Here is a 22,914-nt window from a genome sequence, read left to right as displayed (position 1 = left end):
AGAAAGTCATTGGTAGTTTGCACTGGTAGCTTTTTATAGATCTATTTGATACAGATTTCAAACTAAAATTCCAGGTAAAATCAAGGTGCTACCATTTGGGGTTGGCTTTGGGTATTCATTTAAGCCCTCTCAACTTTGCTTTCTTTATCTGTTAAATGGGAGATGGAGGAGGAGAGGGAATGGTATATGAGGGTGATCATGATGATATCACCAGTATCGGTAGTGATGCTTCATGGGACTATGCAAAGAAAATCTATGCTATGGCAGTTGGTCAACTTTAAAGAACATTTGTAGGGTAATGATTCTCATAGTTCACCTTTATTTAAACCTGAGACATGGTGTTGTCTGTACTCTGTACATTTTACTGAAAAGATGGTGTCATGTATGATTAAAACTAAGAACACAAACTTGAGTCTCAGATTTACCAGAATTTGTACTCCCACTCCACGTGAGTTAAGTCCTGCATACATCAGTTTTCAGATCCTTGTCATGGGAACATAGTAATATATTTGACACAGAATGGGGTGAGGAGTAAAATGAAACACTACAGGCCAACTGCCTGGCTCAATGAATGGTTCATTAATGATAGTTAGCAATGGTGACAGCAAGAGTGGCAACAGGAGTGCACATTACAATGTGCCCTCCACTGGAGCAGAGAACCTTGTCCCTCAACCATGTTCCAAGGTACCCTGGATGCAGAGCTCAGTAAATGTAAAGCCTGGGGTAGAAAGAACCTTGAGTGAATATTTGCATCAATGAATGTATAATAGGAGTAGTATAACAAATAATTTGTGAATGAATTAATTTTTCTTCTTGGGGAATTTTAATTAAACACATGAAATAATAAAGTTTTTTGGGTACACAGTAGTCCAGTACAGAATTGTATGATACACATTACACTTCTCAGCAAAAAGTATTAAAGAAGTTGGAGAAGAGGAAGTCTTCTTCAAGGGCAAGATGGTTAGTAGATGGTGAGCCAGGAGTAAAGTGAGGAGGTGAGGTGGGTCTGGGAGTTGGAACTGGCACCTTTTAGAAAGTTTTTTCCACAGATAACCTGCAGACTCGGTCACCCTCAGTCCCTGCATCTTGCATGGACCCTGGTGTGCGCATCTGGTCATTGGGACTAAAACATTTGGCATCTATCAGCTGCATATGTCCAACCCGGGGAGCGAATCCCCCAGCCCGGCATGCCTCAAGACATGATAGGGGAGGAGAGATACAGGGATAATGATTTTCACCTTGGAAAGCTGCATTGGGTAGATGGTATACACCCATGTCCTTTCTCAATCACATTGGTAGAATAGATTAATTTATATGGAAGTGCAATTTAATATGAAACCAGTGAGGCTGTTTTTTAGATTAATACGTTTCAAAATGATTTTGAGATAACTGTGAGATAGATCAATCTTCAGCCATAGATAGATTCTTATCACTCCTTTTTAGCACAAATAATTGTTCATTTGACATTAGTCATAAATATTCTTAAGCAAGGTAATGAAATGCCACTTTTTTGAACCACGTGAGATATATCTTCTGATTGTGTTTCCAATGTCAACTCAAGTTAATATGATTTACCCAGAGTAGGATACCTGGGTAGCCTTTTGGATAGCATTGAGAAACTCATGAGGAGAAGGAAAGAAGGCTTTTAATTTTTTTTTGGTCATGTTCTGACTTCTGTCTATGTTTTAGTATCAGGATAAAGACCATACTTAAGGAATTTTCCTTTCTTCTTTATTTAGAAAAATCACCGTAAAAGAAATGCAGAAAACAGAGGGAAACATCTAAGGAGGGCTGAAGAAAACAGAGTTGCCTTATTTTCAAATTTGGTGTAAATGTTTGCTAGTTTTAGAAGCTAATTTAATAGCTTCATCTGCAAGTTATAAGTAGTACTTGGAAGGACAAATTTTCAATACGTGTTTTGCTTTGAGATTTTAGTTGTTAATGTGCAACACATTATCTATAAATATGCAAGGGGAAGAAACTCTTTGCGATGAGAAGGAGTTGTTTGGAATAATTAATAGTAAAGGTAGGTTAGTAGTCATGGCTTAACTGTGATTTTTTGTTTTTAAGTGGATGTTCAGAATTTATTTGAACTCTCAAAAAAATTCTAGGATCTAGATCTGCATCTTAAAGTCATATTTAATTCTTAACTTTGAACTTAGTACATCTGCAATGGTAGGTTAGGAGAGAATCATCCAACAAAGGAATTTGAACCAAATGAGTTCATACATGGAAACTTATACCTGTCACTTACTGCTGACACCATCTAAAATCCTGAGTTTATGAACCAAGTGAGTTCATATATGGAAAATTACACCTGCCAGTTATTTCTGAAACTGTCTAAAATCCTGAATTTAAGAGCGTGATATTGCTTATTTATTCTCTGTTCTGTCATTATTTCATTGATGCCTCAGTGTGTCAGTGTGGTTTGGATATTAGTGAATGGTAGTAGTTTCAGGGAGCACTTGATGTCTTTTTTCTTGTTTTATTTTGTTTTGTTTTGAGACGGAATGTTGCTGTCACCCAGGCAGGAGTGCAGTGGTGCAATCTCAGCCAACTGCAACCTCTGCCTCCTGGGTTCAAGTGATTCTCCTACCTCAGCCTCCTAAGTAGCTGAGATTAGAAGCATCTGCCAACCATGCCTGGCTAATTTTTTTTGTATTTTTAGTAGTGATGGGGTTCCACCGTGTTGGCCAGACTGGTTTCGAACTCTGAAGGAAATAGATGTAGGCTCATCATCTTGGAGGTACCTACCTGGCCTTATCTGAGTGAAGGACAATTGAAGTACTTGGTCTCATTGGGACCATATTAAGATATTCCATGAAGAAAATCCTTTTCTCATTTTGTCGAAGCAATACTAGGAAATCACTATTTGTATCGATATTCCATATTTTTGGTTAAAGGGCAGGAATCAAATTCTATTTATTTCCATTGCTCTTACAGTGCTGGGTACCATATTTGAACTAAAACTCATTATCTTGTAACTAAAGGAAATTAGAGGTTGATGAGTAACTAGTCCATGAGCAAGTTGCTTCAAAACTGTTCCTAGAAATTTGACTACATTTTATAACAAGAGAGGAGATGTCATGTAGGTATATTTCCAGTTAAAAATCCCTCTTCGGATCATTTGGTGTGATGGAAGTGTTCTGAAATTGGATTGTAGTGATGGTCATACAACTCTGTAAGTTTACTAAAAGTCATTGAATTGTACACTTAAACCGATTGAATTTAAGCATATATAAATTATACCTCAATAGAGTTGTTTAAAACCCACTATTTTAAAGTTAAACTAGAAGGAAGAAAAAACAAAATAATAAAAATAAAGTGAAACTATATTGTTATTTGTGTTTTTTAGAATACTTATTGACCCTTGTGTATGCAGCAGTGCATATAATGGGCCCATCCCTGTCCTTTTAAAATTTCCCTTGGGGCAGCGAGTGAACAATAGATAATATACGAAACAAATAAATGTGTACTGTGTATTAGAAGGTGAAGGCTACAGAGGAAAAAATAAAAAGAGGAAGAAAGCACAATGGAAGGGGTTTGACATTTGTGTGGCAGAGGAGGTCTTATTGATAAAGTGACATATAAGGATCTCCAGAAGGTGACTGAGTTGCCTGTTAGTCTAGGTAGGCTGAGGACAGCAGAAAAATGCTGGTCATGTTCAAGGGACAGCAGGGTGGCCTGCTGGGCTTCTGTAGAGGGATCCATGGGGAGAGAAGTAGAAGCTGTGATCTGGGAGGTAAGTTGGGGGCAGAGGCCAGATGTGTAGGGCCCTGTAGATGATTTTTCAGGTCTTTGTCTTTTACTCTGAATGATGTAGGGTGCTATTGGGGGGTTTCATGCAAGTTAGTGACATGATGTGACTTAAGTTTTAACAGGATCCCTGGCTGCTGTGTTGATAACAGACTGAAGCGGAGGGGAGGGCGGGTCAGGGAGTCAGCTTAGGAGACAATTGCAGTAATGTCTAGGAGAGGTGATGGCAGCGTGGGCCTCTGAGTGTTAGTAGTTAGAAAGGGCAAGAATGAGTAACTTCTGGATCTCTTTCTTCCCTCCCCTCCCCTCGTCTTTCTTTCTTTTTCTTTTCTTTTCTTTTTTTTTTTTTTTGAGACACGGTCTCACTCTGTTTCCCAGGGTGGGGTGCAGTCGCAGGACCATGGCTTACTGCAGCCTCGATCTCCCGGGCTCAAGTGATCCTCCCACGTTAGCCTCCTGAGTAGCTGCGACCGCTTGCATGTGCCACCATGCCCAGCTAATTTTTAATTTTTTTTCGTAGAGACAGGATCCTGCTATGTTCCTCAAGCCCGTCTTAAACTTCTGGGCTCAAATGATCCTCCCACCGCAGCCTTCTAAAGTGTTGGGCTTATAGGCATGCATCTCTGTGCCTGGCCTGGGATTTTTGTGAATGTACAACCAAGAATTTGCTGTGCTATCTGGGAGGGAGTTAGGGAGAAAAATTAATGCTAATAAATGAAAACAAGCTCTCCTGCCTAGACACTCGAAAGGTCTAAATTTCCCCTTAAAAAGTAGTCCTGCAGTTGAGAACTGAGGATACAAAGAGAATGAAAGCTGATTACAGCGTGCTTCATCCTCTTTGTCCAGCATCTTCTGAAAATGGTTATTTTATATTGAAGCTTTGTCTGCATTAGCAGTTTTATCTGCAAGGAAAAGACTTCTAAATTGCTAATTAGAGCACTTGTTTTTCACAACCAGGATCCAACTGTTTTGGAAATCACTAAACATTTTCTCTGGAATGGGAGCTCCTGAACTATAGTATTGCAGCTAAGTTCATCAATATGGTAGATGGGAATTGACATATGCTTGCATCATTCAGGTTTAGTTCTAGAATCTAAAAGGAAAAATGTATGTCCTGTCTCCTGCTCACTGGCAAGCTGTGGATCTTAACTTCAATTTCCTATTAATCGTATTTTTTATCCATCTTGCCAAATAGCTCTTCATTGTGTTTAAGAAAATGATTTGGATTCGGATGTGGTGGCTCATAACTGTGATCACAGCACTTTCGGAGGCTGAGGGGGCGGATCACTTGAGGTCAGGAGTTTGAGAACAGCCTGGCCAACATGGTGAAACCCCATCTTTACTAAAAATATGAAAATTAGCTGGGCATGGTGGCAGGCGCCTGTAATCCCAGCTACTCAGGAGGCTGAGGCAGGGAGAATTTCTTGAACCCAGGAGATGGAGGTTGCAGTGAGCCAAGATGGATCCACTGCACTCCAGCCTGAGTGACAGAGCGAGACTCCATTTCAAAAAAAAAAAAAAAAAAGATTTGTTTCTTCTTTTCAAAAACAAAAAAAGCTCTCAGACATAAAGGAGCCCACCACAAAGCTGTCAAATCATGCTTTGCTTTGCCTTTTTGATAACGTACATAGACTACTGTCAGAGATTTTTTTTCCCCATGATATTAGTGATATTTAAACAGGTAGTTGAAGAACTGTGAAACCAACACCACACAGCCATACTCTAAGCCAAAGTTTTCTCTTTTCATTTCCAGTAAACAAGTGTTTACCACAGTTACTTACTGTGATGCCTCATGACTGTCTTAGAGTGTATTGGCATTGTTTTAAACTATTTTTTAATCTTTTGATATCTTAAACAGGGCAGACTGTCTTAGTACACAAAGCCCTATGGTTTTAATTAGTTGTACATGGAACTTTTTTTTTTTTTTACCAGTTTTTATTTCTATCTTAATCTTGCAATGTTTATTAATCTTCTCAAATTTAGTATGTCGTCTGGGAGGCTGAGGTGGGCAGATCACCTGAGGTCAGTAGTTCAAGACCAGCCTGGGCAACATGGTAAAACCCCATCTCTACAAAAATATAAAAATCAGCCGGGCATGATGGCCAGTGCCTGTAATCCCAGCTACTCAGGAGGCTGAGGCAGGAGAATCACTTGAACCCAGAGGGTGGAGGTTGCAGTGAGCCAAGATCATGCCATTGCACTCCAGCCTGGGCAACAGAGCAAGACTCCATCTTAAAAAAAAGTATTTTTTTAGTGTGTCTTTTATGGAACACTGTGCATTTTCGTGACTGACTGTCTTTAGGCAACAAAAGCAATTGCTTACTTCATTTCCTTTTGTCCACCTACTTAGCTTTGTGCCCCACCTAAAAACATACGGTTCTATTGGAAATGTTGGTACTTTTGTTAATACATTGATAATGATAACTATTTTCTTTGCAGATTATGAAGAGACAAGGTCAAAGATCCCAGTACTAGTAGTCTGTTCTCACCAATGCATGTCCTCAGCTGAGAGATGCTGTCCTTTGTGGAGCAGCTGAACTCAGCTCTTGGACACAGACCTGAAGTCTGAGTTGAAATTGTCCTTTAGATTTGCCTAACATCCTAACTGCCCACCAGTACCAACTATTTACATATTGCTATAGCAAGAAGTTAAAAAAGAGTGTATCTGAGTTTGAATCTTGCTTTCACTACTTGCTTGATGATGTGATCTAAATACCAAATAGCATAACCTTTCTTGGCTGCAGTTTCTTCATTCGTAAAATGAGGGTAGTACTGTCAGGAGCAAATAAGGTTATCTGTGGACATTGGTCCATTGTCAGTGGCCTATAAATGTTAACTGTTAATAAAGAATAGGTATAAAGGGTTAAAAGCCGTTTACTAGGGGAACGATCTTGGACAGGTTATTTAACCCTCTGACCCTCACATGCCTCATCTATAAAATGGGAATAATAGGGAAGTTCATGACCTACAGTGAATTTGAGAATTATGTGAGATGACTCTTGGAAAGCAGGTAGCACAAATGTCTGGTAACAGCTAGTACTGTGTATCAGCCCGTAATATTGTTCTTGGCTATTTTCCTCATTCTCAAAACAGTTTCCTTGACCTCACTCTTGGAGATGCTATATGGGGCCTCAGAAATATGTTTTATTTCTAATGTGGTTCTTGACTGCAAAACTCCCAGCACTAGTCTTTGGTTTAGCATTTGAGAAACATTGTCTTCATCATCCATGACCATTGTCAGTGAGCTGCCACATCTTACCATATGAGTCCTAAAATGAAACTGTGTTTCACTTAAAAATAGAATTCTAGGTATTTTTCTGAGGGATACTTTTTTTTTTTTAATGATGGCCACTTTTGTTTGCTGTCAATGTAGATATATCCCTTCTGTAACTCTCACAGTTGCATGTGTTATTCCTCCATCAATGATCTGTTTAGCCCCTAAAATTATAATAATTCCTATGGTCTGTAAAGATTTTAATCAAACATTTCATGTTGATCACAAATTTAGACACAATGAAAAACAAAGCTGGCCATTTTTCTGTTTTCACTGAGTTGCTCTTTTATATATGTATTCTCCTCGTATACCCGTATTTATTTGATGCAGTTTTATTTGCCAAATGCCCCCGCTGTCATATGTTGGGTCACAAAGGTGAAGTTCTATGTCTTACCCTTGAAGAACCATGTTCTAATATTCCCCAAGGGAGGTCCCTTGTTACCCACTGCTGAGGAACCCTGCAGTGTGCTGGAAAGCTTTACTACATTTTCAAGTGCAACCGACATGGATGCATTTCAGCAAGATCCTTGACAGAATATCTCTTGATATTCTCAGAGCTGACCTGGAGAAATGAGGATTCATAATAGATTGAAAAACCCTTCCCAGGGAATTCTAGATAATGCACTACTGTAATGATGGAGAGTTCTATCTTTAGCCCTGGCCTTTTGAGCATTTTTATCAAACAGCTTGACAAAGGAGATGGATTTATTAAATTTGTGAATGTTGCCAGGAGGCGTAGGTCAGAAACTGGATGACAGTCAGGATCTCCCTAGTTCCCAGAAGGTCAGACTGATGGGTGAAATTTAAATATAATGCAGTAGAGAAGCAACTGGTAGTGCAGTGTAATGGAAGAGTTGTATAAACTTGTGTCTAAATCACAGCGTCAGCTTAATTGTTTGCTTGTACTAATGGGTATATTAGCAACTTACAGTGTTCTCATATGCGGTTAACATAAAATACAGTATTGACTTCCTTTTTAATAATAAATTGTCTCATTTTTAGTTTCAAATAAAGTATTTGTTTTAATATGGATCTGATTTAACATCACATGGAAAAGACTGTAGGGTCTTTAAAAAAATTTTTTTTTGAGGGGGAGTCTCGCTATCTCGCCCAGGCTGGAGTTCAATGGCGTGATCTCGGCTCACAGCAACCTCTGCCTCCTGGGTTCAAGCAGTTCTCCCTGCCTCAGCCTCCCGAGTAGCTGGGATTACAGGCTCCCACCATCATGCCCGGCTAATTTTTCTACTTTTATATAGACGAGGCTTCAAACTGTTGGCCAGGAAGTCTTCAACTCCTGACCTCAGGTGATCTGCCTGCCTCCGCCTCCCAAAGTGCTGCAGTTACAGGCGTGAGCCACCGCGCTGGGCTTGTAGGGGTCTTTTTCTCCCACATAATGCCATAATGCGTTGTTTCTCAACCTTGTTTATTATTGCCCGTCCCCCTAGGAGTTTTTTCAGACGTTTTCCCTTTAATCATCCCCTAGTCCCTGAGATTTTAATACCACAGAGAGATTGTGTATCTGATTATGTGCTCTATGTATATTTGTGCCTTGAAGGTAAAGAGAGTAAGATATTGCTGCCCTCCCCCACCCCCCAAACTCCAAGAACAAACGTTTACCTCACGGGGGCAAGACCACCCCACTAGAGGTAGCGTCACCCCCGTTGAGAATGCATGCTATGAAGTGATAAGACCTCAGGGGTTTCAGAGTTCATCGAGAATGTTCTAAGATCAAGGTCTCATGAGTTGGTGTGTCTAATTTTCTTAACATGTTTTTGGTTAATTATAGAAGTACTACATGATTATCCAAAATAAGTATCTCCCTGGATTACGCATGTTTGTTTTGACTTCCATTCCAGAAGTCATCATCATTAATGGTTTAGGAAGTTTCCTCGTAATTTTTGTGTACATACCATTGCTAGTTTTGATTTGTATTTATTTTTTCTTTACATGATGTGATGTATTTGTGTAATAATAGTTCTGCAACTAGCTTTTTTTTCACAGAATGGCTTCAGATATTTCTACCTCCATTTGGAATTTCTATGGTTTGTTAAAAATTTAACTTTTAAATTGGTAAGATATTTATATGATTCAGTGTTCAAAGGGTATAAAATAATAAGTAGTAAAAAATTGCTCCTATTTCCTCTTCCTCTGTTAGTGTTATAGTGTCTTAAATATGTTTACAGAGATACTGTATGGATGTAAAAATGAATCTATATGGCCACTTTATTTCTTATATTGGAAACACAAATGGTGTAACATAATGCATGTTGGGTTTTTTAATTAAAAAATGTAACTTGGAGGTCTTGTCATTTGAGTTTCAAGAGGTTTATTTTATCCCCCAGTGAATTCCAAACTATTTCATTGTATTGATTTGCCATAGTTTAGTTAACTAGCCCTTGAGTGATGGATGTTTATTTTGTTTCCAGTGTTGGATATTACTAGCAGCGCTGCCATGACTAACCTTGTAAAAATGCAAAGTGTATCTGTAGGATTACTGCTCTGTTCAAAGCAGTGCACATTTATAATTTTAATAGTGATTGCCAAATTTTCTTCCATAAGAATTATATCACTTTCCCAGTAGTGATAAAACAAAGTGTTGATTTGAATAAATCCTTGCTAACTGTGTGTAATCAAAAGTCTTGAATGTTTGCAAAGTTAGTAGGTGAAAATCTCACCTATAGAGTTTTCATTTGTGTTTCCCATTATTTTTGAGGAGCAGCAACTTTTTCTACAGTAAGGAGCCATTTGTATTTCCTTTTTTTTTTTTTTTTTTTGTGGAGATGGAGTCTCGCTCTGTTGTCCAGGCTGGAGTCCAGAGGTGTGATCTAGGCTCATTTGCAGCAAGTGATTCTCATGCCTCATGCACCTGAGTAGCTGGGATTACAGGCACCTGCCATCACACTCAACTAATTTTTGTATTTTTAGTAGAGAGGAGGTTTGGCCGTGTTGGCTAGGCTGTTCTCAAACTCCTGACCTCAGGTGATCTGCCCGCCTCGGCCTCCCAAAGTGCTGGGATTACAAGTGTAAGCCACCACACCTGGCTGTCATTTAGAGCTGATTGATTTCTAGAATCTCTGTGTACTAGAGAACTTTTCCTTTTGCAGTGTGGATTGCAAATGTGTTTTGCTGGTCATTTGTTTTTTGATGTTTTTTACCGTAGTTCTTCCAATGCAGAACATTAAGTATTCTTTATTGTATTTGATTTTATCAGTCTTTTTTGACTTCTAGTTAATATGTAGAAATGCTTCCCCTACTCTAATTCTTCCAACAACTGCTTCTTATACATTTATATATTTATTTTAAACATTTAAATCTTGGATTCATTTGAGGTTTGTCCTAGAGTAAGGTCATCTACTTTTGGACCATTGCATAGTATTATGTAATAAAATATTTAAGTTTGCTTAGCAGGTTTCTAGTGGTGGATATTTGCATTATTGCCAGTTATTTCATATTATAAACATTGCTGAAATTTAATTTGCTTTCTTGTAAACATATGTATTAAGTTACTAGTACATAAGGTATGCAGATGTACATATTACCTATATGCTGTATTTCTGCCAGGGAAGCAATATTTTGTGATTGAGAGCCAAGGTTAACAAACAGTTTCTGTAAGGGCAGATGATAAATATTTTAGACTCTGCTGTCTCTTTTACAACTGCTCAAATCTGCTCATTAGACAAATATATGAATGAATGGATATGGCCAATTTCCAATAAAGCTGTTTATAAAAACAGGTGGTGGGCTGGATTTGACTCACCGGCCGTAGTTTGCAAACGCCTGTTTTGGAGCATGGTTTAGTCCCATAGATCTGGAATGGACTGTTTGATCTTACACATACTACACGAGGGCAAGTTTTCTAGCTTCTGAGCCTCAGTTTCATTATCTGTAAAATGGGGAAGCTAGGGCATATTTAACACAAATTGTTGAAAGGATCAAAGAAGATAAAATGTAGAAAGTTTTCATTACAATGAATATCGTGAATATTCTTCAAATGGATGATGAATTGTTGATGTTAGTCATTTGATAGCAGAGGTGGGACTTGGTTTTTTAAACATAAAACATAAAAACTCAGCTATCAAGATAATTTAGATTTTGATGCAATATGGTTGATTATTGATTTTTCCTTTTGGTTCAGAGTCCATTAGTCTTTGCACAGCACCATTACTGATAATATCTTTCTTTGTCTGCTCATCATAGATTTTTTGAGCTCATTTCAAATTTTACGACACTATTGAAATATTATTTATTTTGATAACTGAGTTTTTGGTGAGTGCCTTGTTTGCCTTACCCTAGTCCTATCCCTATTGAACAGATATAAAGATAGACAAGTCTCTGACATCATGGAGCTTATTTTCTCATCAACCTTGTACTGGGAAGAGAAATTAACAAAGCTAACGAAATAGAGAGTGGCTGGCGTGCTATTTTAGATAATTAGGTCAGAAGGCCTCTCTGATTAGGTGATTTTTATGACTATTATTTCTGCTAAAATCTCTCTAGTTTTTTTCCTAGGTCCCATTTACTGGAAGTTACTTACACTACGAATTTATCGAAAGAGAGAGAAGTACAAATTAAAGTCAGCTATTCACAGTGTGACAGCGGGACACAGAATTCATCATGTTGTTTTGGCTTTACCTCATAAATACGGTGTTTTATGTCTAGGCATTTCCCCAGATAGCATTTAGTAGTTAATACATTTTAGAGGAAACATTCCTCCTTTTATGGTTGTCACAGGAAGTAAGTTAGTCATCCTGTCTGCACCCTCTGAAGTGTTTCCTAGTCCCACATCCCATCCACACCAGGCCCCTGTGCTGTTGAGTGAGTGCCTTGTAAAACTGTTTTTAATTTCTTTTATCCTCTTAGTCTTTATGTCAGTGGGTTAGTATACAGACCCTCAGCCCTCCTAAACACTAGACTCCCAAATTCTGTCTCTGGGAATTTTTCCCTTTTCCTACTTGTGTGATAGAAATTTCTCATGAGCTTGAGCATCTGTTTAAATTTTAAACAAAACCTTGTGGAGCATGATACTGAGTAATGGCATGAAAAGCCCTTCCATACAAAGACAGGAAATCCTGGCCATGTTTAAACCAGACTTTAACTGTCAGTTTTGTTTTGCTCTCTGGGTTGCATCTATGACTTTTCAGAATAAGGCATGCCCACCTCAGCAAGTCTTTCCCACATGATAACTTGAGTGGTGGCATGTCTCCGAGGCAGAAAACTTCAGCAAGAGGCAACTATTCCCATTAAGTGCTTCATGGATTCTTATCCCATGACCACTGTGTTAACAGAGCAAAAATTTACAGCAATGGACTTCAGAGCTTGTTTGTTCTTCTTTTGTCTAAATGAGATCTTTAAAACTTTAGCCAAGTTCATCCTCCTCTTATAGGGAAAGAAGATAGGAAGAAATAGGGAGAAGGAGGAGGGAATTTAGGGTTGTTATTTCTACATATTCCATCGAAAATGCATTCCTGATTTTTATCTTTATAATTTGACATTTTCGTCTTAGTGAAAACATTGCATAATTTTAAGTGTTGATCTTCTTAAACCAGCATTTTGATTATATCCTATATTTATTAGTTACAAATAGCAGAAAGCCTACTCAGATGGGTTAAAATACAAAGGCAGTTAAAACTGAAAAGTCTAGAGATAAAATTTAAATTTCAGACATGGTTTGGTCAGATCGTCCTCTCTATTTTTCCCCCTTTCTCTTGTTACTGTCTTTTTACTTTTCAGTTTTGGTCTTCAGCTCCTTGTCTCCTGATTGCAAGTCATTCTGCTCCCTTCCTTCTTCATTCACTTTCAAGGGAGGAGGGCCTCTTCTCCCCACAGACACTGAACAAAATTTTGGGCCTTGCCTTGTGAGTAGTACCAACCTAAACCAGTCCCTCTGTGTTAGTCCGTTCTCATGCTGCTATGAAGAAATACTTGAGACTGGGTAATTTATAAAGAAAAGAGGTTCAGTTGACTCATAGTTCCACATGGCTGGGGAGGCCTCGGGAAACTTACAGTCATGGCAGAAGGCACCTCTTCACTGGGCGGTAGGATAGAGAATGAGTGCCCAGAAAAGGGGGAAACCTCTTAGAAAACCCTCACATCTCGTGAGAACTCACTCAGTATCACTGGAACAGGATGGAGGAAACTGCCCATATGACTCACTTTTCTCCACCTGGTTGCTTCCATGACACATGGGGATTACGGGAACTACAATTCATGGGGACATAGCCAAACCGTATCACCCGCTGAACTGAGAGATCTTCCAGATACTAATTGGCTTAGGCCTGGGTTAACACCCTTTCCTGATTCAGTCTCTTGTCAAGGAGGATGAGATGCCACTAATTGCCATATACTAGTCAGGTGCCATTTCTGAAGCTGGGTCAGGGTCATGCCGTTTAGATATTAGTATTTGGATGTGTGTTCCTAGAGGAAAGTACGGATAATCGTGTTTAGTGAGTACTTGGTATGTGCCAAGTACTGTTGGACGTGCTCTTAGTGTAAATCATTTATTAAACCCTTATCACATCCTCACGGTTACTTTTAGTAAGGTACTTGGTGGGGTTTGGAGGTCGCCTGGACTATCAACAAATACTTGGTGTCTACTTGATTCTTCCAGGTATTACAGGATGTGCTCTGATTGAATTTAGAACTCTTAGGAGCTTTAGAGGTGATCTAATGTAACCCTGTAATTTACATGTAACAAAATCGAATTTTTATATTCGATTGCCATATTCGTGTCTGCTCTCTAGAGATGAAACTAGAATGGAAAGAGCAAATATGTGACATGACTGTCCCCCTTGAAAGATATTGCTCATTAATCTTGTCTTTATGAGTAACTAATCATACAATTTGTGAGTTATTTGGAGTCAACATGCAAGGTAAAGCTTACTTGTTATCCTTGAACTAGAACTCAAGATGCCAGTCACCTTGCCCGGTGCTCTTTGTACTCTGCCTTGTGACCTTTTGAATCCTTGGATGATTGTTTCCATTATGTCTTGATAGAAAGTCAGGATTCTAAAAGAACATATTAGTGTCAAAATGTTGACTATTTGAGGGTGTACCTAACTTTAAGGTTGAAAGCTTCGGGTCTGGAACCAACTCATCTCCATTTTATAAACACTTAAGATGTTTGGCATTGGCCAGAAAGAATTGTGATAACTTTGTTAGTATCTCAGATACTTGTTGAAACCAGTTCCATGTTGTATCTGCAAGAAGCAGGAATAAAGTTGGTACAACTTGAAGTCAGACTAGTTAGGTTTTGGGTGAATAAATGATCCCAATTATTGGTAGAAATTTTTAATGAATGTTTGGATGTGTGGTAGATTGAACTTGAAAGATACAACTTTTAAATCCCAGATGCACCTAAGCATGCATAGGTCAAAGACTTTTAAGTCTTTGAAGGACCTTCAGAATCTTGCAGTGTGTGGAAGGCATGCATGTTCGTGGTTTGTACCCTAATAATGTCATATTATGCACCCATGCAGGCATCAGTAAATCAGTCAACTCCTTTTGAGCCTTTACTCAGCCTAGAAGTCTGTGACTCAGAACTAAAAGGTAACCATTATCGCCATCTTTATGCTTTTCAATACCCTCCTTTTCCAGAATAGTAAAATAGGCTCCAGAGAAGCTTTTACCATCAGGATTAGAGTCTGGGACCTCCAGTTTAGGCTTTGGTACTGAATGAGATTTTACCTGAAATAGTTTTAGCATCCAGTCCTGAAATAGACACCCTGGGAAATTAGACAGATAATGGTATTAAAAAATGAACAAAGTAGTTTCTATTTCTGATATTATTGTCTGCTATTACTTCTGTTATTATGGTTAGTTGTTGATAGTTTTCTTAAAGCACACCTTGATATGAAATGGAGCACTGCAGTTTTTACACCTAAAATTTAAAACCAAAAAATGTGTAAATGTATTTCATTGTCTGCAGAGTAACTTTATATTTTCTTAACTGGCTTAAAATTTAGAATATTTCTATCAACAAAGTTGAACAGCTTTGTAACTGAGTATGAATAAAGTAAAAATAGTGGCAAGCAGCAATATGCATGCCTTTTAAGACTTTTTCCATTTTTCACGTACACACAAACAATAAATGCACAAGAAGTAATTAAGCTACCAGTACTGGAGAATGCAAAAGAATTGTAAGCAGAATCCCATAAAGATTTTAATTAAACATGGAATAATTTAAACGTGTGTATTAGATTTGGGATAAAAAGCGTTAATTATAATAGTAGGTAATAAATGATATACATAATTTTGGATTGTTGCTGTTGGTTAAAAGTAGACAACAAGATGCAGAGTAATAAGCCCGGATTCAGGTAATATTTTTAATATAAGTTTATTGAGGGAGGCATTAATAAGCATATTTGACTAGAAACAGCACATACATGTATATTAGTTTTGTTTTTAATTAGATTTAGACAGAATTCATTATTTTTAATGGCTTTTCATTAGTGAATAGAAACCATTATTTGGATCTATTGTGGTAAAATAAATTCAAGGTACATGCTTATTTTCAGCAAAGAACCTCTTATGTATTTAAAGAAACCACCGTTTGGAACATGAATCACAGATAGGTATGTGAAATTCCTTGCTTTTAGACAAAAGTATGATTTCTCTGCTCATACAACTTTTATCTTAGGTCAGTTATTAACAGAGAACTCTACTGAAGTGAGACAGTTTGCTTAAATTGTAGAAAATTCTTGTTGCTGACCAGTGTTATTTGTCCTTATTTGAACGTTTCAAGTAGTATGGCTGGGGGTGATGGTCGGGCCACATTAAGGTATTTCTCTCAGATTTTTATTTGATATTTGTTTGAATAGAATTAACTAGCACTGATTTAAAATTTATATGTGTGAACCAAGTCCTTTGGGCTAAATCTGCCTTAAAGAAACTGAGCATGAAGTGAGGTCTCAGACTTAAGCCCAGATTTACGGTATTTGCCATTATTTTCACGTGAGGAATTCTGTCTGCCTTAAACAGGCCAGTTGGAATTAATCTCCAGTCGTGTGATTTATTCTCCCTACTGTAGAAATATGTCTTCCTGACGCTAGTCTAATAAATTGTAACATCTCAAAGTGAGAAACATACAGTGACTTGTGAGTGGCACACTAAGGAGGTAGAAGTGGGTTATTTTATTGCACAAATGAGCTATAGATTAAGCTAATGATGTTTTTCTTAATGACAGCTTTAAAAACTGAATTTCTCCAACTTTATATAAGGTTTCTGTATAAGCTTAAATAATATCGCCCATGAACTTGATTATTTTCTTTACCCTAGTCTCTTGTTTCCTTCGTCTTTTGTGTGTGCAGGCTCCCTTTATCCAAAAAGGATGTGATAATCATCCCAGAATTACCCATAAATCAGTGCCCGTCTTCCTTATATATCATGCCACAGACACGGCCTAAATGCATACTAGTAAATCCAGTAAAAGCTGTATAGTAAAATTTAGCTCATTTAGCACAACTTACATTTTACTTGTCTTCTATGCAGTTTCCTCTGTAATTTCTTCATTTCTTTGGCAGAGTAGCCACAAAAGAATGACCTTTTGACAAGGACCTACTAGGAACCCAACATGGGTGTGTTTACTATTAACTGAATGCCAAACTTGACTCAGAGCTCATGCGTTTTTCCATTTATTTTTGTTTTTGATTCCACCATTCAATCTAGAACACCATACTCTATTTATTATCTGTGTCTCCTTAATCTTCTCTGGTCTCTGACAGTGTTTTAGTCTTTCTCATGACCTTGACACTTTTGAGGAGTGTCTGTCAGTTATATAGAATGTTCCCCATTTTGGGTTTGTCTGATGTATTCCCCATCATTATACCAGGGTTGTGAATTTTTGGAAAGGATACCACGGAGGTGATTTGCCCTTCTTACCACTTCCTGTCAGATGTCCAAGGTAGCCATGTGGTCTCAGTGGGGATGCTAACCTTCATCGCTTGACTGAGTTGATGTTTGCTAGGCCTCTCCACTGAAAACTTACTACATCTAGCCAAAGATGGGATTAAGCTCTTCTTCCAACAGGGGCAAACTCTACTTTTGACTGTTGGCCTCTGCCCAAATGGAAAATGCCTATAAGATGACCACAGGCTAGTAAACTTCTCTGCACTGCAGGAAGTGACTTCACTCAAGTGTCATAAGTTCTCTCCTGGGGAGGTGGGGCCCCTCCTCTCCCTTTGCATGCCATGAAATGCTTGCACCCACCTTCCTTAGCTACATGTCTGTTCTATTCATTGCCTAGTCAGTTTCTTGACAGTCTGCTGTACATTTACAAGCCAGTAATAAAGGCAGTAATTATTGCAGGCAGCACTTACTGAACTTTTAGTGTTTGATAATGCTCTAAACACGTGAATTATTTAATATAATCCTTTCAGCCACCCTTTGATGTCTGGGCACCTCATTGTACAGAGGAGGGGCTGTGAGCCACAGGCAGCTTAAATTGTCCAAGGGAACTGGGGCAGCCCTGCTCCTTAGTTCCCATTTCTCAGCGCTGTGTCTAGGACTGAGCAAGTGTTGATTCGTATTTAAGTTGATACAGTGATGGATTGATCATTAAGACTCAATTTCCTGTTTGATTGACCTTCTTTGATTACAGAGGTCTGTTAAAGCATAGAAAAAATAAGAGCGGTTTTAAAAATGATGATGCTTCACAGAAGGCGTCGAAAGCAAGAGTGGCACACTCTTGCTTTCGAAAGTGCACCCTTTCTTTAAAAAGCCATAGTCACCTTTGGTGGGCTTGTTAAATGTGCACATGGATTCTTTCATAGACATCGCATATTTGCAGCTTATTTTACCTTGTAACAGTTCAAACTAATTTAATATATTATTGAAGAACAAAAGTAGTATTTACTCCTGAAGTTGACATCCTGACTCTGGAGACCAAGGGAGTGAGGAATACTTAGCAAGAAGTCAGTAGATAGATGTGTAAACTAAAACAAAAATAATGTGGAGAAAACATAGTAGTGTCATTAGAAAGTGGAACTCTGCCACTCTTTAATCTCTTCTTTCAGTTCTCTCTTCTTTCAATTCATTTATTTGTACCTAAAAATACATTTTAAGGGCTTACTATATGTGAGCCCCTGTGATAGGCATTGGAATGAAGTTGTACAAGATATAGAAGGAACCAGTTCTCAGAGTTTACCACTAGTGGGGAAGACAGACATTTAGGTATAAATGGTAAATTATACAGTAGTGATAATGGGGTCCAAAGGAAACCAAGAACCCCCGTGTGTCCCTCACAAAGGGACGTTTACCCTGAGATCAAACTTTTAGCCAGGGGTTTCAGGTGTGTTTATTGAATTCATTAAAAAGAATATATTTATCATCCCATGTTGAATGAGAAACACTATTACATTCTCTTGGAACTTAGAGGTTGGCAGTATGTCTCAATCAAAATCTCATTTCTTTAAGACTTTCAGCAGGTGAACAGGAAGTTACTTTTGGCAACTCAAACTGCCCTGTGGTTTTTAACCCTGCCCTTACCTCTCCCCTTTTAAGAACACAGACTTGTATACTAGATTGACGTGTTGGAGTTGGTGAGCCATTCAGAAGGGTCTTGCTGCCAAAATGCAGATGTCTTGTTACTTCTAAAAAAGAGTCAGTAAGAGGAAACTAAAGTGCAAGTGACTCTTATTCTTATTATAGATGGGTAATACCATGTCTGAGAGAGGAAGGCTTCTTCTCAAGTGTTCATCTCTTCCCAACTAGCTTTAAGTTAACCATAGTCTTTATTTAGTATTTTTTTTTTACATAAAAACATTTATTCAAATTTGTGAAAAACAAAGCATTCAATACTATGAGTCTTGTGGAACTGCAAATGATTAATGTTATAATTCTCATTCTTTTGTAAAGAGTCTTAACACCAAAGAGATTTATACAGTGTGGAATGGCAATGGTGCTTCGATATGAGAATAGATAATCAATACCTGCAAGCTTAGAAAAAGTGTTCTATTTCCTCTGCTAATGACATAGGGGTTTTTGCAAGGCAAGAGTGTCTGAAGCATGAAGTACTCTAAAGAAGAATTAATTTGAAATCTGAAGTGGAAGATCAGTTTCAATTAAAATTGCACTTGAACGTATATTGGGTGGAAGTGTGAAAGCAAGCATATAGTCAGCTTAAATCTTCAGATTGTTACCAGTGAATAAATGAATCCCACTGGTATGAACCCTGATTATATTTTTATAGAGTGATAAATTATATTTTACCTATGTCTGGAAGGTTATGAGAAATAATATGAATGGCAAGTACTTTTCTGACATTGCAGAGTATTTTTTAAATTGTTAGTAGTAGAAGGATAATTATCAGGTATCTGTTTTTACAAATGATGGCTTGCATCTATTATTTGAGTCATAGGTATTTGGATTTATTTTACTGTGTCCTGTGTCATTTTTCCCTGTTGAGTGTAATTTTATTGTAAGTTTTTAGAAGGCATGCATACATACACATATGATATTATGATATTAAAACATTAGTTTCCATAATTTGGATTTATAAGCTCAGTTGTGGCTAAGTAAAATTCCTATTTTGGTCAGCCATCTGATAAATCAACCATCACTTTATCTGGTTTTTCAATGAATTCTTTTGGCATCTGGAAGAAAATTTAAGCTGTAGACAGGATGATTGGAGCCATTCCTTATGTCTCCTTCCCCTCTTTTTTTTTTTTTTTCTTCAAATATATAGATGCAAGATGAAAATAAAGTTTGGTCAAAATAAAAGTTGGCTAAATATATGGCAAATGCATACTATCCCTTTGTGATTCATCACAGACATAGGGAATTTGACAAAGAGGTAAAAAAAAAGACATGAGTGAAAAGCCTATGACAATTTAGTTGGAATCATGCAGTGAAGAGAATGGTGATGTTAACTTTTTCCAGATAGTAGCGTGACACTTACAAATGACTTAAAAGTGCCCCAAGTTTGCTAGACCTTTGCCAATCAGCGAACATGTTCATTCAGATAGTCTGTTTTTATCTTACTGTTTGGGATGAGGATTAGGGAGAATGACTTAAGCATTAGAGTGAGGCTGAGGTATTTTCCAGATAGCAAAAATATGCATCATTTTTAAGGAGCTATATCCATTGCTCTTGCATGCTCTTTCCATGACGGAAAATACTTTCTGTGATTGTCCCATTTTTCTTGTACCCTTGTTTATATCTACTGTGAGCTGTTATCAGTTTTCAGGGAATGGGGAAAGCTATGGCAAATGATGCAGGATGGTCACTCATGTGGGCTCTTATTTAGTGGCAGGGAGATTTACCTACACTACTAAACTAACAAGTTGGACTTACCTACTAATAAACTAAACAAGATTTCTTTGTGTCTTCCATTGTATGAGGCTAGGTATACAGGAGGCATAAAAATTCCCACCCATCAACTAGTATTTCTGTATATGAATGTATATACACTAAGTGTGTATATACACACTAAGCTTTCTGATTGGGAAGCCTATGTTTTACCTGCTAAAAATCGTAAAGTTTATTCTTACTTAATTATCCATAAAGGATTCAATCTTAATCTTTCCAGCAAAAGTTGTTTCAGCAGGCTATGCCCGCTATGTTGTGTCAACAAGGTTAAAAGTAGGATGCGGAAAAGTCTAAGAGCACGTAGTCAATGTAATAGAAACTGGTCCCATAAAAGTTCATGTCTAAATAAGGCAAGGAGGCAAATGCAGTGTGTTTTCTGTATTTATGCCTGATTGGTACCTATTAGAATTATGCTTTAGTGTTGTGCTTTCTTCCTTTATTTCTGTGGCATATGTCCCCCCAAAGTCTTTATTTATATGAGTGCAGAGTCCAATCTGAAAGTAACTTTATGACTGCATTTTCTATGAGAGAGAAGGATCGAAAGGGAGAGATGAGCACCTTAACACTCAAGTGTACAAATGAAGGCCAAACTGAAAAATCTTTCACAGTTAGCCAAAGGAAAAACCTGCCTTTATTGCCCCCATCATTTGTAATGCCTCTCATCTAGTTTTCTGTTGCTTTTATTTTTTTTTTTCCTCTTTCATGTTTACAAACTTTCATGGGCTAAGAAGACAGTTGTATTTAGGATGTCGCTCACAATAGCAAAACATGCTAACTTAATCAAGGTGCTTTTTTTTGTGAATAAATGCTCTGCTTATTTTAAGAAATATTTAAAAATTTTCAGAAATATGAACAACCCTGACAGCCCTTCTACACAACTCTCTTAATCTGGTTAAAGGTAAAGTTAGCAAATGTTTGATTGTAAATCAAGAAGCAAAACTAACTCAGGTAACATCTTTTCTGAAATCTTCTTGCCACATCAGACAAATGGCTTCGATTCATAGTTTTCAGTGCATTTACCTCTTTGGATTGGGGACATGTTGAGAGATGCAGTGCTCAGCTTCCTAAGATTTATTCATTTCATCCCTGACCCTTGAACCGTGAGGATTGAAGTGTTGTCTTCTTTCAACAGGTGCCTATGGTCCTGAGCACTGGGTCACATCTAGTGTCAGCTGTGGGGGCCATCACCAGTCTCCTGTTGACATTTTAGACCAGCATGCGCGTGTTGGGGAAGAATACCAGGAACTGCAGCTCGATGGCTTCGACAATGAGTCTTCTAACAAAACCTGGATGAAAAACACAGGGAAAACAGGTAGACGATGTCTTCTTTATTTGTCCACAGAGCAACAGGAACTATTTTTGGTTGTCTTTGGTGTTTACCTTAACCATGACTTGCTCCTTAAATAGTGTACATTGCTGTAGGGAGCCTAAATCAGTCCTTAGTTTCAGAACAAGCTGTGTGACTGGATACATCACTTTGTGGCTAATCACCCTGTGACTTCATTTTTTTGAAAAATATAAACTGTAGATAATAAAATATTATACATCTAGACCTAAGGTTGTAGTGATTAAATGAGTTAACAGATGTAAGGTATGTAGAAGGACTTTCAGAAAGCTACCCAGTCTGGTAGCCACTAGCCACATATGGCTACTTCCATTTAAGTTTTAATTAAAAATTGAACAATACTGAAATTCAGTCCCTCAGTTGTACTAGGTACATTTCCAGTGCTTGTCAGCCACATACGGCTAGTAACTACCCTATTGGGCAGCTCAGACAGAGGACATTCTATCATTGCAGAAAGTTCTGTCAGGTAACATTGTGCCAAATATGCAAATGAAATCAGAATTCTTATCTTTCTTGAGATTTGGTTTATTAATATTTTTTATTACTTCCGGGTACAGATGAACTGTCTCATCCGTTTGTGTATCAGACCGGCAATTTGATTCTTTCACTTGTCATTTTGGGATTTGTGAATATGCAGCATCGTCTTTTTACCATTGCTAATGCGAAGAGCTGCCTCCCTCTCAATTACTGTTGTGCAAATATCAGTTTATAGATTGTCCTTATAAGTACCCGAGAATGCCTTGCTGTGCTTTGCTGTATGATCTGAAAATAAGCTCTGGGATATTATACTACATCTCTGCTTAGTGCTACCTGGGGTTCTGTTGATGCCTAAAGATATTTTTCACTCTTATTACTTAACTACTTATAACTTTGGCCCATTAAAGCAAGTTTTTTTCTCTCTCTTTTTAAAGTGAACCCTTTGTAACCAAGGATGTCACTGCGCACCACTGTTAGTAATCCCTTTCAGGAACCTTGGCTGCCAGAGCCCTCATGCTGGGCTAAAATGACTTCACTCCTAGCCCCTTTGGTCCTATTCATGTTGTAGGTCACAAAGTTGCCTTTTTTTTTTTTTTTTTTTTTTAAATAACCTAACTGGCTAAATGGGCAGCTTTAGGGATCACCAGAAAAAAAACTGGTGATCCAATAATGTTATTTGTACGTGTTTTTCTTTCTTTCTTTCTTTTTTTTTTTTTTTTTGAGATAGAGTCTCGCTCTGTTGCCCAGGCTGGAGTTCAGT

The 22,914-nt window shown here is 37.8% G+C and overlaps 1 protein-coding gene across 2 annotated transcripts in view; it reads left to right on the top strand.

Annotated features, from left to right (window-relative positions):
* PTPRG (protein tyrosine phosphatase, receptor type, G) overlaps positions 1 to 22,914 on the top strand; it is a 782,288-nt gene that overhangs the window by 436,041 nt on the left and 323,333 nt on the right. For both annotated transcript variants that reach the window (XM_011947202.1, XM_011947201.1), the window contains exon 3: positions 21,465 to 21,644. In XM_011947202.1, coding sequence (XP_011802592.1) covers positions 21,465 to 21,644 — 180 coding nt within the window. The remainder of the gene's footprint in view (positions 1 to 21,464; positions 21,645 to 22,914) is intronic.

The sequence above is a fragment of the Colobus angolensis genome, unplaced genomic scaffold, assembly GCF_000951035.1.
Source record: "Colobus angolensis palliatus isolate OR3802 unplaced genomic scaffold, Cang.pa_1.0 Scaffold26, whole genome shotgun sequence".
Taxonomy (NCBI): domain Eukaryota; kingdom Metazoa; phylum Chordata; class Mammalia; order Primates; family Cercopithecidae; genus Colobus; species Colobus angolensis.
Note: the sequence above shows the minus strand (reverse complement) of the source record. Positions and strands in the feature narration are given on the sequence as shown.